At 50.4% G+C, this 14,695-nt stretch overlaps 1 protein-coding gene and 1 non-coding gene across 5 annotated transcripts in view; one reads left to right on the forward strand and one right to left on the reverse strand.

The window, feature by feature from the left end:
• MEGF11 (multiple EGF like domains 11) overlaps window positions 1-14,695 on the reverse strand; it is a 232,898-nt gene that overhangs the window by 31,338 nt on the left and 186,865 nt on the right. For all 4 annotated transcript variants that reach the window (XM_024128856.2, XM_055088041.1, XM_007112097.2 and 1 more), the window contains exons 10-11: window positions 1,635-1,755; window positions 512-675 (exon numbers count right to left, since the gene is read on the reverse strand). In XM_024128856.2, coding sequence (XP_023984624.1) covers window positions 512-675; window positions 1,635-1,755 — 285 coding nt within the window. The remainder of the gene's footprint in view (window positions 1-511; window positions 676-1,634; window positions 1,756-14,695) is intronic.
• Window positions 13,428-13,535, forward strand: LOC112066286 (U6 spliceosomal RNA). The gene has a single exon (XR_002892532.1). It is a non-coding gene; the product is annotated as a U6 spliceosomal RNA (small nuclear RNA).

A 14,695-nucleotide genomic window follows, 5' to 3' on the forward strand; every position in this document is an offset into this window, starting at 1 on the left:
ATCAGTTGGTTTCACTTAACTTGTATCTTAGACTAAGATCCAGGGATTAAGTCTAGGTGGGTTATTACTGGATAATGCTTGGTTTAGTCCTCCCTACCTTGATCATAAAATTATAGACTGTTGGAACCAGAAAGAAGCTTAGACATTATCATCAAGGAATGGCAACTCGGATGGATTAGTAAGAGCTGTCCTGTAGCACTGTGTCATGAAGGGTTCTGAAGCTGCATCTGGGCTCAGGTAAATGTGCCAGAGTCAATAATGTTTCCCAAGAGCACCCAGGGGAAAGTGAGGCCACATCACCGTATCTGCTAAGTATCTGTCATTTTATAGGTGAGAGGGCTGAGGCCGGAAGTAGGACAGAGAAGTTAGAGCTAGGGCTGAGACCTGGATCCAAGTGTCCCACCACCTGGTCCAGTGCTCTTCTCTGTGCACCTCTGTGGACAAAAAAACTACAGGGAAAGGGCATGGGGGGCTGATGGGCCCACCCCGTCCTTCCCCGCCCCACACTCACCGGGCAGGGCAGTTCGCAGTTGTCCCCCAGCCAGCCAGGGGTGCAGAAGCAGGAACCATCGGTGGGGCTGCAGGCCGCCCCATTGGCACAGGTGCAGCTCTCGTTGCAGTTCAGGCCCCACGTCCCACTGGGACATGGCAGGGTGCAGTCGAGGCCCTGCCACCCTGAGGGGAGGGAATGAGGCTGTCACCTCTCCATCTAGGCCCAGCATGGCTTTCTGCCCACTCCCCCCAGCTCTGTACAAGGCATCACACCCAAACCACCCCGTCTCTGATTGCTAGGTTAGAACACACATTCCACGTTCGGAGTCCACTCAGAAACACAGCAAGGCTGTTGAGAGAGCGGGGGCTAGAACCTGGGTTTCCTGCCTCCCGGTTCTCACTGTGTTTGCCATAGGTGGATGATCCCACCTGGGACAGGGAACCAGTGGAGGTGGAGAGGGCTATCTGTGCCGAGGGTATACTCAGGAAACTTATCTCAGGGCCCTGTGTTTTGGTGATAGGCTGATTTCCCATTCTGAGGCTGGTTACTGGCTTGTCTGCCCTCAGATCCATTTCTCCCCTTCCCCTGCTCTGTTCTGTGTCCCAGGGTCTGACCCCTGCAGCTGCTCCCAGATGGGCTTGCCAGTGGGAGACCTGGCCGGTGATGGGAGGGCAGGAGCAGGAGAGATGCCAGGTATCTCCTCTTCTTTCTCTGCTATGAGCAGGGCCTCTGGTGGTGGCTGTGTCTGAGTGCTCCAGCACCATCTTGCAGCCCCTCTGCCCACATCCCAGCTCCTACCAGATGGCCCTCAATCCCAGGCTCTGGGAACTCCACTTCCTCCCTTTCTCCCTTTCACTCTAGAAGTGGTAGCAACTGTGGGAGAAGCTACTACTTTCTGGGTTGCTCACGTTCCCTTGTAAGTCCTTTCAGCTCTTCTAACACTGTGGTAACAAATCCCCTTTATTACATTCCTGCTGTTCAAGTCCCTGGCATGGGTCTCCTTGGCTGGAACCTGACATATAGGCTCCCCGACCCTGCATGTGGGGGGGTGGGGCAGGAGCAGCCCAGACCCCTCAGCCGGCAGCCCACCTGGGCACTGTGCCCATCTGAGGGGATGGGATTGGGAAAGAAGGCACATTACCCTCCTTGCAGGTGCAGGAGCCATCTACTGGGGAGCAGGTGCCACCGCTGTTACAGCTACAGACGGATGAGCAGTTGGGGCCGTAGGTCCCTGCTGTACAGGGAACTGCACAGACCTCCCCCTAGAAAAGGAGGAGGGGAATTTTGAGTCAGAGGTTGCCCCATGCTGGGTGGTTGTGGCAGGTAGAATGATGCCCACCCCCGCCTCTCCCCCACCGTGTTCTAATCACTGGAACCTGTGAATATGTTACCTTACGTGGCAAAAGGGACTTGGCAGGTGTGACTAAGGACCTTAAGACAGAGGAAGTGTCTTGGATTAGCCAGGTGGGCCCAAATCATATGTGTCCTTATGAATAGAAGATGACCAAAAAGGTAGCCTCGAGAAGTCCTCCATCTGCCTGCACTGACTTTGAAGATGGAGGAAGGGGGCCACAAGCTAAATAACGCAGTGGCCTCTAGAAGCCAGAGGCCTCATTTTACAGCCAGCAAGAAAATGGGGACCTCAGTCGCACAACCCTAGGAACTGAATTCTGCCAACAATCCAAATGAGCAGAACACAGATTCACCCCTAGAACCTCCAGAAAGGAACACAGCCTGCTGACACCTTGACTTTAGTCCTGTGAGACCCATACCAGACTTCTGACCCACAGAAATGTAAGATAGTACATTTGTTTTGTTTGAAGTCACTAATGTGCTAATTTGTTACGGCAGTGATAGGAAAGTAATACAGTGATCCTCACCATTTGGGGGAGGGGTCAGGCCTCCAGACCATAGCTCTAGGATGGGCAAAGCCCTCAGGAAACTTGACCCCTGAATCTGTATTAGGTCACAGCAGCATGGAATTTAACCCTCTGCCTCTCAATCAATCTTATTTGATTCTCACCAGCAACCCCTTGATGCAGATAATAATATCCTACCCCTGTTTACCTGAACCTCAGAGAACTTAAATGTAAATTATAATAGCTAATGCACATTAAGTCCTTTCTCAATATCCGGTACCATGCATACATCATCTCATTTAATCCTCATAAACCCTCAGCAGATAGAAACTAATGCCTCAGCATTATTCCGACTTAACAGATAGAACAATTGTCAGAGAAGTTATGTAATTCAGCCCAGGTCATGGAGCTAAACATGGTTGATCTCTCTTTGAACCAAGGCTGTCTGCTTAACCATTCTATTACCAGGTGTCATAAACCAGCTTTCCTGGAAAGCATTCTCTGAGATGGAAACTAGTGAGCTTTTGAGAATAACCACTACGAGGGGTAAGGGAAGCAGGCCGGCAGGGGGAGAAATTGAACTGAGGTGCAGTTGCAACAATGTCCTCAGCTGATCTGCCAGGAAGCTCTGCAGTGGGTTGGTCCTTAGAATTGTCCTGCCAGAGGAAAGGGAGGGAGGGCTTCCATACCCCAGACCAATCCACTGCCCTGGGGAAGGGGTCATGACTTCAGGGGAATTCATGCTCTTTGACTGAAGGCAACTTCTGCAGAGGGACTCAGCTGGGAGCCACTAAGTCTCCTGCAGCTAGAAGGAAGGGGTGCCTCCATCCATCCTGAATCGTGAATCTGGGTGACACCCTACAGGATCCACTATACCAGTCCTCCTTGGGTGGGCTATTAGCTCCAGTAAGGAGTTCAGAGTGAGGACAAGTCACAGGGCCCCCAGGAATGGGAACTTGAGAGGCCTTCAGGGGTGGGAGCATTTAATCAGAGAAAGTGGGGTAAAGGCTACCCAGGTGGGAAGAGTGTGGACAAGAGTACAGAGGAATATGAGAGTTGGGAATGTTCCAGGGGTAGCAGGAGGGGGAGTTTGTGTAGGGAGTGGCGAGGGAGATATTTAAAACAGGTGTTGGTAGCCTTGAATGCCAGGGAAGTAAGTTGGGGCTCTCTTCTCAGAGTACCCAGGACGTGACTTCCCCACCCAGGAACCCACGCTGGGGCTGTCTGCTCTGGAGCATATGGTCACTGGATGTTGAATTCCCACTGTCTCCCGCTAGGGACCATCTCCAGCCAGCTTCTCAGGTCTTGCGCTGAGGTTTACTACAGGAATGCTGACGCATGGGCCAGGATACCAGAGCTTGCCTGGGCTCCACTAGCTGTGTGACACTGGATAGATTACTGCCCCTCTCTGAGCCTCACTTCCAGCATCTGTGAAATGAAAGCCTTGAAGTAGGGGAGCCCGGGCAACTGGCCTCACCCCCGTTTAGGTCACAGAGAGACCTTTTTATGGCCCTTGGTGAAGAGGCTCCTCTCTAGCCCTTGTCTCCTGTCCCACCTGCACAGGCTGGGTCAGGGAGGAGGGTCTGGGAAGTGCAGTGTCCTGTACCAGAAGGTTCCATGGTTCCCACTCTTTCCCCTGACAGTCCTTGGCAGACCCTGACCAGCTGGAATCTGTTAGCGCTCCCATTACCCAGAAAATTCTAACTTCTCCAGGACTATAAATAGCCCAAAAGAATATGTTTAAGCTCTGAGGGCCTCGGCCGGGGTGCAAATTGAGTGCTCAGTTTATGATTTTCTCTGCGTGAGTTTACTTTAAGAGGGAGGGTTTTCTCTCCTGGCATCCTCATTAGTGTCTCCAACCCCGGTCTTCCTAGGAGGCCTCAAGGGGCCTGTGAGTCCAACTGCGGGTCTGCTGGTGGGGCTCAGAGAGGACTGACCACCCTGCCCTGCTCTAGGGGGCAAGATGCAGAGCATCCACTTCGAGATATCCGCTCTCCAGAAGGCTGCACCAGGGCCCATTTTCTCCCAGTGTAGCCTGTGCATGGATATGGTCAGCTTGGCCTTACAACAGCCCTGGGAAGCCCCCAGGTGACAAGACTTTAGCTCCCCAGAGAAAGAAGTAGAGACAGAGAGGGGCAGGGACTTGTCCAGGGCCCCATGGTGTATCAGTGAGGGCGAAGGAGAAAGAACCAGATCTTTCCAGAAAGGTGGCAGATCCCAGTGGTTAGAGAATGGAGTCTAGTGCCATCCTGCTTCCACTACTTATTCACTGTATGACCTTGCACAATTTACTAAACCCCTTGGGGACTCAGTTCCCCCATCTGTAATATGGGAATAATAATGCCCCTACTTCATAGGATTGTTAAGAGGATTAAATTAGTTATAGATGAAGCAGATAGAACAGTTCCTGGCAGGTAGAAAGCACTATAAGAGCTATTATTACTACAAAGAAATAGTATCTCTTACAAACAGAATACACAAGACCCTCAAAGGTTTCAGCAGAAGGCATCTCTGGAGGAGGGATCCATCTCTCACTTGATGAACAAAGGCCGGGCCCTGTGCAGGAGAGGAGGGCTGGCATTCACATGGGGCACGTGACCTCACGTCCCCAGGTTCACCCTCCTGCCATCTCCTGCAGGCTGTCTCCCTGGTTCCCCTCATCACAGCTGAACAGGCCAGACTTTTACCCTGGTTTTGGGGGATGGAACACGACCACTCACTGAGGGGCTACCATGTGCCAAGAGCTGTGTGTTGCAAACACTTTCCATTTGTTAGCTCCTGATGGCAAAAAATCCAGATGGGGAAGCAGGCAGCTTCTAAAGGATACAGGTCTTCCCTGAAGGCCTAGTACATCTCCCCCTCCTCCATCTCGCTGTCCTGACCCGACCAGGTTCAAAGCCCTCAGTAAGCACAAGTACTAACAGTGAAACTTTTGGTCTGATTCCCTACCTTCTGGCCTCTGATCTGCGGGTCTGTGTGTGTCGCTGATTGGTTGTCTCTGGTAATGGACATGCACAGCAAGACAATAATCAGCCTAACTTCTCAGGTTTAGACTTACAGCTCCACCCACCTCAAGGTGTCCCCTGGCCAAGGTCTGGCGATTCCCAGGGTGCCCGTGTGCCAACCCCCCCAATGTGGCCATTCTCTCACCCACACATCTCCCCAGTTTGGTGCACCACGAACGGGCCTTAATCACGATGGCCTGTGTGGCATCTGAGCCTACAGGGGTATTTATGTCTAAACTTGCTTAGGCAGTCAGTGTACACACCTGTGAGTGTGTGTGTGTGTGTGTGTGTGTGTGTGTGTGTGTGTGTGTGTACGATGGCCTGTGTGGCATCTGAGCCTACAGGGGTATTTATGTCTAAACTTGCTTAGGCAGTCAGTGTACACACCTGTGAGTGTGTGTGTGTGTGTGTGTGTGTGTGTGTGTGTGTGTGTGTGTCTGTCTGTCTGTCTGTCTGTCTCTGGGGGCACCTGTTTATCCATCTGTGTAGATTTGGGTATAAATTTGTGACTCCTTCCTCATCCTCGTCCTTCCCTCCTGCTGTGTTCCCTCCCCAGCCTACCTGTCCTGCCCTGGTGGGAACTGGGTGCACCAACAGCCACCACCATCCTAGCACCGTGGGGCTCCGGGTTAGTTCACATGCCTGCCTCCGCCCTGGGCTGTGAGATGAGGGGGCCAGGGATCTGATTTTATTCATGTCTAGATTCTCAGGGCTTAGGACCCTGCTGGTGCATAAATGGGCCCTCGATAAATGTTGTTTAATTGAAATGAGATGTTTGTGTGTACATGCTGGCTTCTACCATGGACAGAACCAGAAGGACTGGGCACTTTCCATATGCTTTCTCTCTCATGCCAGGCAATTCACCAAATGTTTGCTGAGTGGGGGCCAACTCTGAGCCAGCCCTGGGAGTGGGCTCCAGGGACACACAGGAGCCTGTGACCTGCTCTCTGCTCTTGGGCAGCTCCAAGGCAGTGGCCACGCAGGGACACTCATGCTTGCATCTAGATGTGTTTATTTGTCCACTTATTTACTGTCTGTCTCCCCCAGTTAGACTAGAAACTTCATGAGAACAGGGACCTTATCTGTCTTAGTTGCCCCAGTATCCCTAGCTCAGTACCTGGCACAGAATAGAAGTATTCTATGAATACTCTTGGACAAATGAGTGAGGGGCCCTGGTGGCCCGGGGTTCTGTGGCTCCCATCACACACAGGAAGCAGAATATTGTCTGGTCTAAGGAAGAGTCCCATGCTACCACACCAACTCTGGGCCTCCCTGGGGGCTCTTGTGCAAAGGGAAAGCCAGGCCAGATCCTGGTCTATGGTTCCATGCCCCATCCTGCCACCCCCTGCCCAAACCCTGCCCGGCCAGGCTGAGGGTCAGAAGTACAGCCAGAAAATTACCCTGTTGGCCTCGAGTGCATCCACTCTAGAAGACAAGACCCTCCAAGCTGAATAGGATCTCAGAGATGATCAAATTCATCGCCTTCCTGAGAAGGAGACTGAAAGTCAGAGTGAGCCCATGAGGCAGAACTGGGACTTATCTACCCTCTTCCCCCGAGCCCAGTGCCTGGCCCAGACCAGCCTTGAATCCACGTCTGTTGATCTTTTCAGATTCTGGAAAAAAGGACAGGATGAGAACCCAGGGAAGTTGGGGAGTTTGCATTTGGCATCTCATGTGTTTCAGATAGCCTAGCACCTCTGCTCACTCCCTCAATAAAGGCCCTTTATTGAAGCTGTTCCCCAAGATCTCCATCCAGAATTCCTACACACCTTGCTGCTGGAAAACAGCTTTCTCTTCTGATTGACTGATGTTCATACTAGGTAACATACAGGCCTTGGTTTCCTTATCAATTATATGTGGCTGTTGAAATCAATCAGTCTCCCCATCTTTTCACCACCAAGAGCCCTTGTTAGTATCCTCCCTCTACAAAGCTCTCTCAGTTTGACAGACACTGCTGTCACTGTGTGCTGGTGTCTAAACAGGTGCAATTTGGCCAGTGACCACATGCCATGTGATGCAGGTGGCAGCATCCTATCCACCAACCATGACCTAGAAATTCCTATGATATCACCTATAACCAATCAGGGCTTCTGATTAGCTCACGCTAACCTGGGAAATCACACAGAGTTAATTTAATTCTAATTAACAGCAGAAGAAAAACCTTGGTGTTTTAGTGAGCTTTGTCACAGGTAATGGAAGACTGCCTGTAGGCTTTGTGAAATGTTCAAAACCGCGCCTGGCAACCTGCTGCAGCCTCTGCACGTGTCTAGCTGGGAACCACTGGCTGGATCATGTCTAAGGACCTTTTAGCTCTGACTCTCTGAGCATCTTCTTGCATGCGGTAGGGGTCTGAACCTGAAGGAGTGAGGAGTGGTGGGAATGCAGGCCTGGGGTGGGGAGCCCTCCTGGAATCTAAAAGTCACACCATCTGGGTGGCCACCTATTCTGCTAATGCGTGGCCTGGGACTGGTCACATACCCGTTCCTATCAGTGGGGGGAGAGCTCCTTGTGCCAGAGCTGGAAAGGACGTTGGGAATCACTTGGTCCGGCTACCTTGTTTTACACGTGAGGAAAGTGAGGCCAAGAGAGGGAAAGTGACTTGCCCAAGGTCACACAGCCAATGCTAGGCAGAGATGGGTTTGGAACTCGAATCTCCTGGCTCCCATTTCAGCACAGGATGCTAAGATCCCAGATGTGGTGAAACTCTGGGATAGCCTATGCTGCCTCTGCTCACTCACATCGACACCACATTCACCACCTAAGCACAGGGCATCCAGAGGACATCGCCCTGACCTTGAGGAAGGGCCACCGGCCAGGCCCAGACACTTTGGCCCTTTCTCAGTACCTGGCAGTTGATATCTGGGTGTTATTATATTGCTATCTATCCCCATTACACTTGCATAGCCCGCCCCCCTCCTCCAGCACAGGAAAGGGAGCCCTCCACCTCCCACCTGCCTCGGGGGCAGGTCCCCGAGGTTCCAGCTTCTGCGGAGGGAAGCCTGCCAGTCCTGCTCGGTGTCTTCATTCTGTGAATAGAGGATGGATGTGAACTCTTCCTCCCATCCAAAGGCCTGCTAATTACAGATGCAGCATAGGCTATTAACATCTTGAACTTGATTTGTAAGAGCTACTGGCAGAACCCCTGGAGCTGGTCTCACTAAAGAGATGCAAATCTCCCCTCCACCTTCCACCTGGCTTCTTGTACAATGTGGCAACACAGGCCCAGACCCCGGTGGGTAATGAGTTATATGTTCTATTAAAATTGTTTCAAATGCTGTTTATTGAATTTTCTCCCCCGCAATATGCTGCTTTGTGGTTTGGCCCTGTTTGGGAAAATTAATCAACAGCTGGGTTCCTTGTGTTGATCATCCATTTTCCTTGCAATGGGCAGGAGATTAATGAGTATTTTTTGGAGTGAAAGAGGAGGAGGATGGAAAGTGGTTGACCCTCCCTCACACAAAAGGGGTAGGCAATTGTGCAAGTTTGTCTCAGGGTCCCCTTAAATATGTTCTGTGGGTAGAAGGCAGTGTAAACGGAATGGACTGGGTTCTCTAGATCCAGGCTGAGGTAGTGGGCAGGCTCCGCAGGCCCGTGGGAACTCAGCAGAAAGGACTCTGGGACAGGCAATCAGGGAAGTCAGCCTGGCCCCCATGTCTTCTTGCTGCAGGAGTAGGGATGGCTTAGGCAAGAAAGGGCCCTGGACCTGGGGTCACAGTACATGGGTTTAAGTGAGGCAAAGGTACTAGCTCACGGTGACCTGGCTTCATTCGTTCACCCATTCAATCCACAAACGCCTGTTGAGCATCTACCATAGGCCAGGTGCCGTGACAGGCCCTGGCCTCACTGACCATCACGCTAGACTAGGTGTGACCTAAGGTCCTTTCAGCTCCCATATTCTTTAACTTTCCCCTGCCCTTCCACTTCCAGAGCAGGTCTCCCTGTTCCCTGCTCCTTTGTGGCACTTTTCACAATTGTGATGAATTAAAACAAAATCAGCTCTCATTCACTAGATTGTAAGTTCCACGAGGGTAAGGACTGGGTCTCTTTTCCTCAGCCCTATGGCCCTGGCCCTAGCATGGTGCCTCGACCACAGTCAGTGCTCAGTGCCTATGGGTCGAATTAATTCAGTCATTCAGGGAATGTTTTTGAAGCACTAGTATGTGTCTGACACTGTGCTAGGCCAGAGGATACTCCGTGAGTGGAACAGAGCTTGTCCCTACTCTCATGGAGTTTACCCTCTAGTGGCGGGAGCGGGGTGAGGCACAAGATGAGGCTGTGGCATGAAAGGGCTCAGGCTAGGCCTCTCCCTACTTCCAGATGTTCTGCAGTGGCCTCCCCAGTCCTCTGGTTGCTCCTCTTCCCCTCTTCTCTCGTGCTATTCCTAGAGTTTCAGGGCCACCAATGCAAGCTGATTTAGGTGCCCAATGGCACTTCAATGCCAGAAGCACACATGTGGAATGTGCTTCACTGTTTACAGAGCCCCTTGTCAGGCAAGCATCTGCTCTTTGCCAAGCAGAGTGCCAGCCCTGGGCTGCTACAGTCCCCCTGCCTACCCTTTCTCGGTCACCAACACTCCCAGCTCTGAGGGCTCAGGCAGTGGAGCCTCATTCGTGATTTCCCAGGGAGAAAGAGTGACACGCGGTCCACAAGGCAAAGAGAGAAGAGCTTGGACTGAATGCCAACCACAGAGGCCTCTCCAATGCAGAGCAAACCTCACTGGACCTAATTAGTGTGTCACTGATAAAGCAGCAACTGACAGTGGATGCATGTTGGGGAAGAGAAACTCTGCATAAGGCAGGAGGAACAGAGGGCCAGAGAGATGAGAGGGAGAGAGGGACGGAGGCCACTTGTCACATCCATCCCCATCCCTGCTTCCCTGTGCCAAGGGGGTAATGCCCAGGGCCTCTGCGGCTGACTCATTCTGCCTGGCTCCCTTGGGGGACAGGTGGAGAAGGGCTGAAGGTTAGGCCTGGAAACCCTAGGTCTGTCCAACATGATTAGGCTGTCAGTGACCTGAGGCTGCTCTGTACAGTTGTGCAGGCTGTGCACTGCACAACTCTAGAGGTGCCACTCATACGGCAGTCACTACAGCTTGTGTATATATGACATCAGTTTTTTGGCAGATGTCAGTAGAATGTCTTGAGAAAGGGGTGTTTTTTCCTAATTTGCACAAATATGCTATATAAATTTGACCCCTCAAGAGGTCTCCCTAGAGGAGCACCGACACCTCCTAATAGTTCCCAAACAGATACCAAGACATTTCAGGAAGACCTGAGACACAGTGAATGTGGCCAAAAAAGGACATTTGGGATCAAGTTCAGGCCTTGTTCACTTAGCTGGTAAACTAAGCTGGTAAACCAAGCTGGGGTCCTCCTAGAGACTTCGATGGTAAAACCAAGTTTCTTTTCTCCTCTGTGTTGATGCCCTTGTCCCATCTGTAGCCCCTTTCTCTTCTCCAACCATTCCCTCCCCTGAGAACCTCTCCTGAGCTCCAAGAAGGCATCACAGGCTAGTAAGGGCTTATTGAACACTCTTGAGAGGTATTTGTATCTTATCAGGAGGCTCTCAAGTCTAAAATCCCTGGAAATGTTCTTGCATGCTGGGTACATGCATAGTGGGCAGTCCCTGGAGAAGGGGGAGCAGGTGTGGGCAAGACTCTGGTCCTTACTGTTGTCCACGCCCCTTCACCCCAACAGACAGGGCTGACCCTTGGCTTAGGACAGACGGACCCATCCCCAGTGCTGGAGATAGGAGGAAGGAGACTCAGATTTTTAACTGCCCCCTTGGTGCTAGCCTGTGCCAGGCACTTTTTGTTCCTTGTTTCCTTTTGTTCTTATTAACAGCCCTGCAGGGAAGGAATGACTTATCTAGAGAGAGAACCATCCTGGAGAGAGGCCAAAGCGAGCCTGGAGGGGTCAACTTGCCCTGAGTCACACTGTGGGAAAGGGGCCAACTGACTCCACAGCCCACTCTTTCCTCTAGACCTGGCTGCCTTGACTGCAGACAGGGCAGCAGTGACAGGGACCCCAATGTCCTGAGCACCTAATATATAGCAGGCCCTGTAGTCAGTGCTTTTCTACACATTTGATGTTAAATATATGCTGACAGTGGAGGCGGGAATGGCTAATAAGGGCTTTTGGAGGGAACTCTTACGGGGCATTTGTATCTTATGTTACGAGGCTCCTGAAGTCCAAAGGCCTTTAAGGCTTGAAAGAATAAAGCTAATATGGAATAACAGGTAGTGGGAACAAGTGTTAGACTGGGGATTGTGCCAACATCCATCAAGTAATGTATGTCCTCTGCAAGAGAGAAAGCTGGTTACCGTGACGGTGATGGTGGTGATGCTACTGCCGGTGCTGATGATGCCTGGGGACGCTCGCAACATCGCACACACAGGCCGGCCTCAGCTCTTAGTTAACAGAAAGGAGCTTCCTATGACAGCTTCACTTTCCCGCTCCTGGCTTCACTTCTCTCCTCCTGCTCCCCCAGCACTGAGCCCTGTCAAGTGCTCTTGCAGCTCCCGAGTACCTGGGAGGTGGGGATGATTCTGGCCACAGAGGATCAGGACATCTCTCGCAGGCCTTCTGGGTCCTACTCCCTTAGCAGACAGAACGAGGCTTCCCTGCAAAGCCTGGGCTGGAATCTTTGGGACTTTCTGGGCAAACACTGACAGCATATGGCCTCAGTCACTCTGCATTAGGTTTCATGATTTCCCTAGTGGTTTAAAAAAGTGCCAAAGAACAGTGGCTCTAAAGTGCTGGGAAATCCCACACTGGGAGGGTCTTCACGAGCATTTAGAGGAGTGTGAGGGTAGAACATGGAGGGGGCAGCAGCATAAGATGAGACTGTAGCATGGGAAGGGTGCAGGTGGGCCGCCTCCCTACTTCCAGATGTTCTGCAGGCTGTTTGTGGTGAGCCTGTGTGTGTGTGTGCAAGAAGTGGTACCCGCTCCTGATGTATGTCATGTGAGTAATACACGTGGGCCCTATGTATATCAGATGTACAAATATTTTTCCTGTGTGGAAGAGCAGGTTAGGGATAGGATTTTGGCTTGCTGTCTCAGTGTCTTGGTTTGAATGGTAGCTTATAGGCCACCCCCGACCCCCGCCAGCCTGCTGCCCCATGCACGGTCTATGCAGCGTATGACTTTGGTGTGAGTGTGCTCTGTGTCAGTGGTGTGACAGCTGTGGGGTAAGCTTAGCATCTGCATGTCAGACATTGGGCTGATCCTGGTCATAGAGCCTCAAGGGGGGATTTGACCACAGTGGCTTTGCGCGTGGCATGCATGGCAAGGACACGCTGGGTCCACTTTGTGGGGTCGGATATATGGGGTGTGTGTGTGTGTGTGTGTACTGCAGAACCCAGCTCCTCTGGGGTGGTGGCTGGGAGGTGTGGGCCCAGGGCGGTGGCCTGCAGAGCCAGAGGCTGACTGTGTTGATAGTGATAATATCCCAAGTGGGAACCAGATTGTGGGGGACAGAGGGCCCTGCAGGGGCTGATGGGGGGTGTTTACTAGAGTCCAAGCAAAATGTGGCACATTCATGACTTAGGGGATGCTTCTAAAGGACCTGGGAATTTATTCAGTGAGATTTACTGATCATTCTCTGTGCAGGCCCGGGAGTGGACTGGGGTTAGGAGGCTGGCAGGATGGGGAAAAGGGACAAATCAGAAAGACCTGCCCTCCAGCAGCTTTCTGTCTAGTAGAGAGGAAAGAATCATCCACAGTGTGCCACCAGAGTGGGTGTGCAGTGTCCTACGGAAAGGTTGTGTCCCATAGGAAGAAAGCAAGTAGGCTTTATGAGGAGATGGCAACTGAGCTGATCCTGTATGGATGCACAGGCAGAATTTGGCCAGGAGGATAGAGAGCAAGGGCATTCCAGGGATACGACAGACTGAACAAAGGTAAAGAGGAGACACTGTACATGGGAGGGTGGGTGTGTCTCCAGGTTAAGGCAATCCATTTGGATTTTCCAGAGCACCACGGCTGAAGGGTAGCAGTGGGACAGGAGCCTGAAGGTCAGACTGGCCCAGCCAGGAAGGCTTCAAACTTTACCCTAAAGACAAAGGCAGGTGCTTGCTTCAGGCAGCACACATACTAAAACTGGAAGGATACAGAGAGGATTAGCATAGCCCCTCTGCAAGGAGGACATGCAAATTCGTGAAGTGTTCCATATTTTTCTATATATAGAAAGCCCTAAAGATTCCACACAAAAAATACTAGAACTGATCAAAGAATTTAGCAAGGTAGCAGGATACAAGTTTAACATACAGAAATTGGTTGCATTTCTTTACACTAACTATGAAATATCAGGAAGGGAATGTAAACTAACAATCCCTTTTAAAATCGCATCAAAAAATAAAATACTTAGGAATAAACCTCACTAGGAGGTGAAAGACATATGCTGAGAACTATAAAACATTAATAAAGGAAATTGAAGATGATTCAAAGAAATGGAAAGATATCCCATGTTCTTGGATTGGAAGAATTAATATTGTTAAAATGGCCACACTACCCCAAGCAGTCTACAGATTTAATGTGACCCCTATCAAAATACCCATTACACTTCTTACAGAACTAGAACAAATAATTCTAAAATTTATATGGAACCATAAAAGACCCAGAATTGCCAAAGCAATCTTGAGGAAAAAAACAAAGCAGGAGGCTTAACCTTCCCAGACTATAGACAATACTACAAAGCTACAGTAATCAAAACAGTGTGGTACTGGCACAAGAACAGACATATGGCTCAATGGAATAGAATACAGAGCTCAGAAATAAACCCATACACCTATGGACAATTAATCTTTGACAAAGGAGGCAAGAATATACAATGAGGACAATGGACAGCCACATGTAAATCAATGAAATTAGAACATACCCTCACACCATACATAAAAATAAACTCAAAATGGCTTAAAGACTTAAATATAAGACAAGACATCATAAAACTCCTAGAAGAGAACATAGGCAAAACATTCTCTGACATAAATTGTACAACTGTTTTCTTAGGTCAGTCTCCCAAGGCAATAGAAATAAAAGCAAAAATAAACAAATGGGACCTCATAGAGCTTATAAGCTTTTGCATAGCAAAGGAAACTGTAACAAAACAAAAGGACAACCTACGGACTTGGAGAAAATATGTGCAAATGATGCAACTGACAGGGCTTAATTTCCGAAACATACAAACAGCTAATACAATTCAATAACAACAAAAACAACAAAAACCAACACGGTTGAAAAATGGGCAGAAGACCTAAACAGACATTTCTCCAAAGATGGCCAACAGGCACATGAAAAGATGATCATCATTGCTAATTATTAGAGAAATGCAAATCAA

The sequence above is a fragment of the Physeter macrocephalus genome, chromosome 11, assembly GCF_002837175.3.
Source record: "Physeter macrocephalus isolate SW-GA chromosome 11, ASM283717v5, whole genome shotgun sequence".
NCBI lineage: Eukaryota > Metazoa > Chordata > Mammalia > Artiodactyla > Physeteridae > Physeter > Physeter macrocephalus.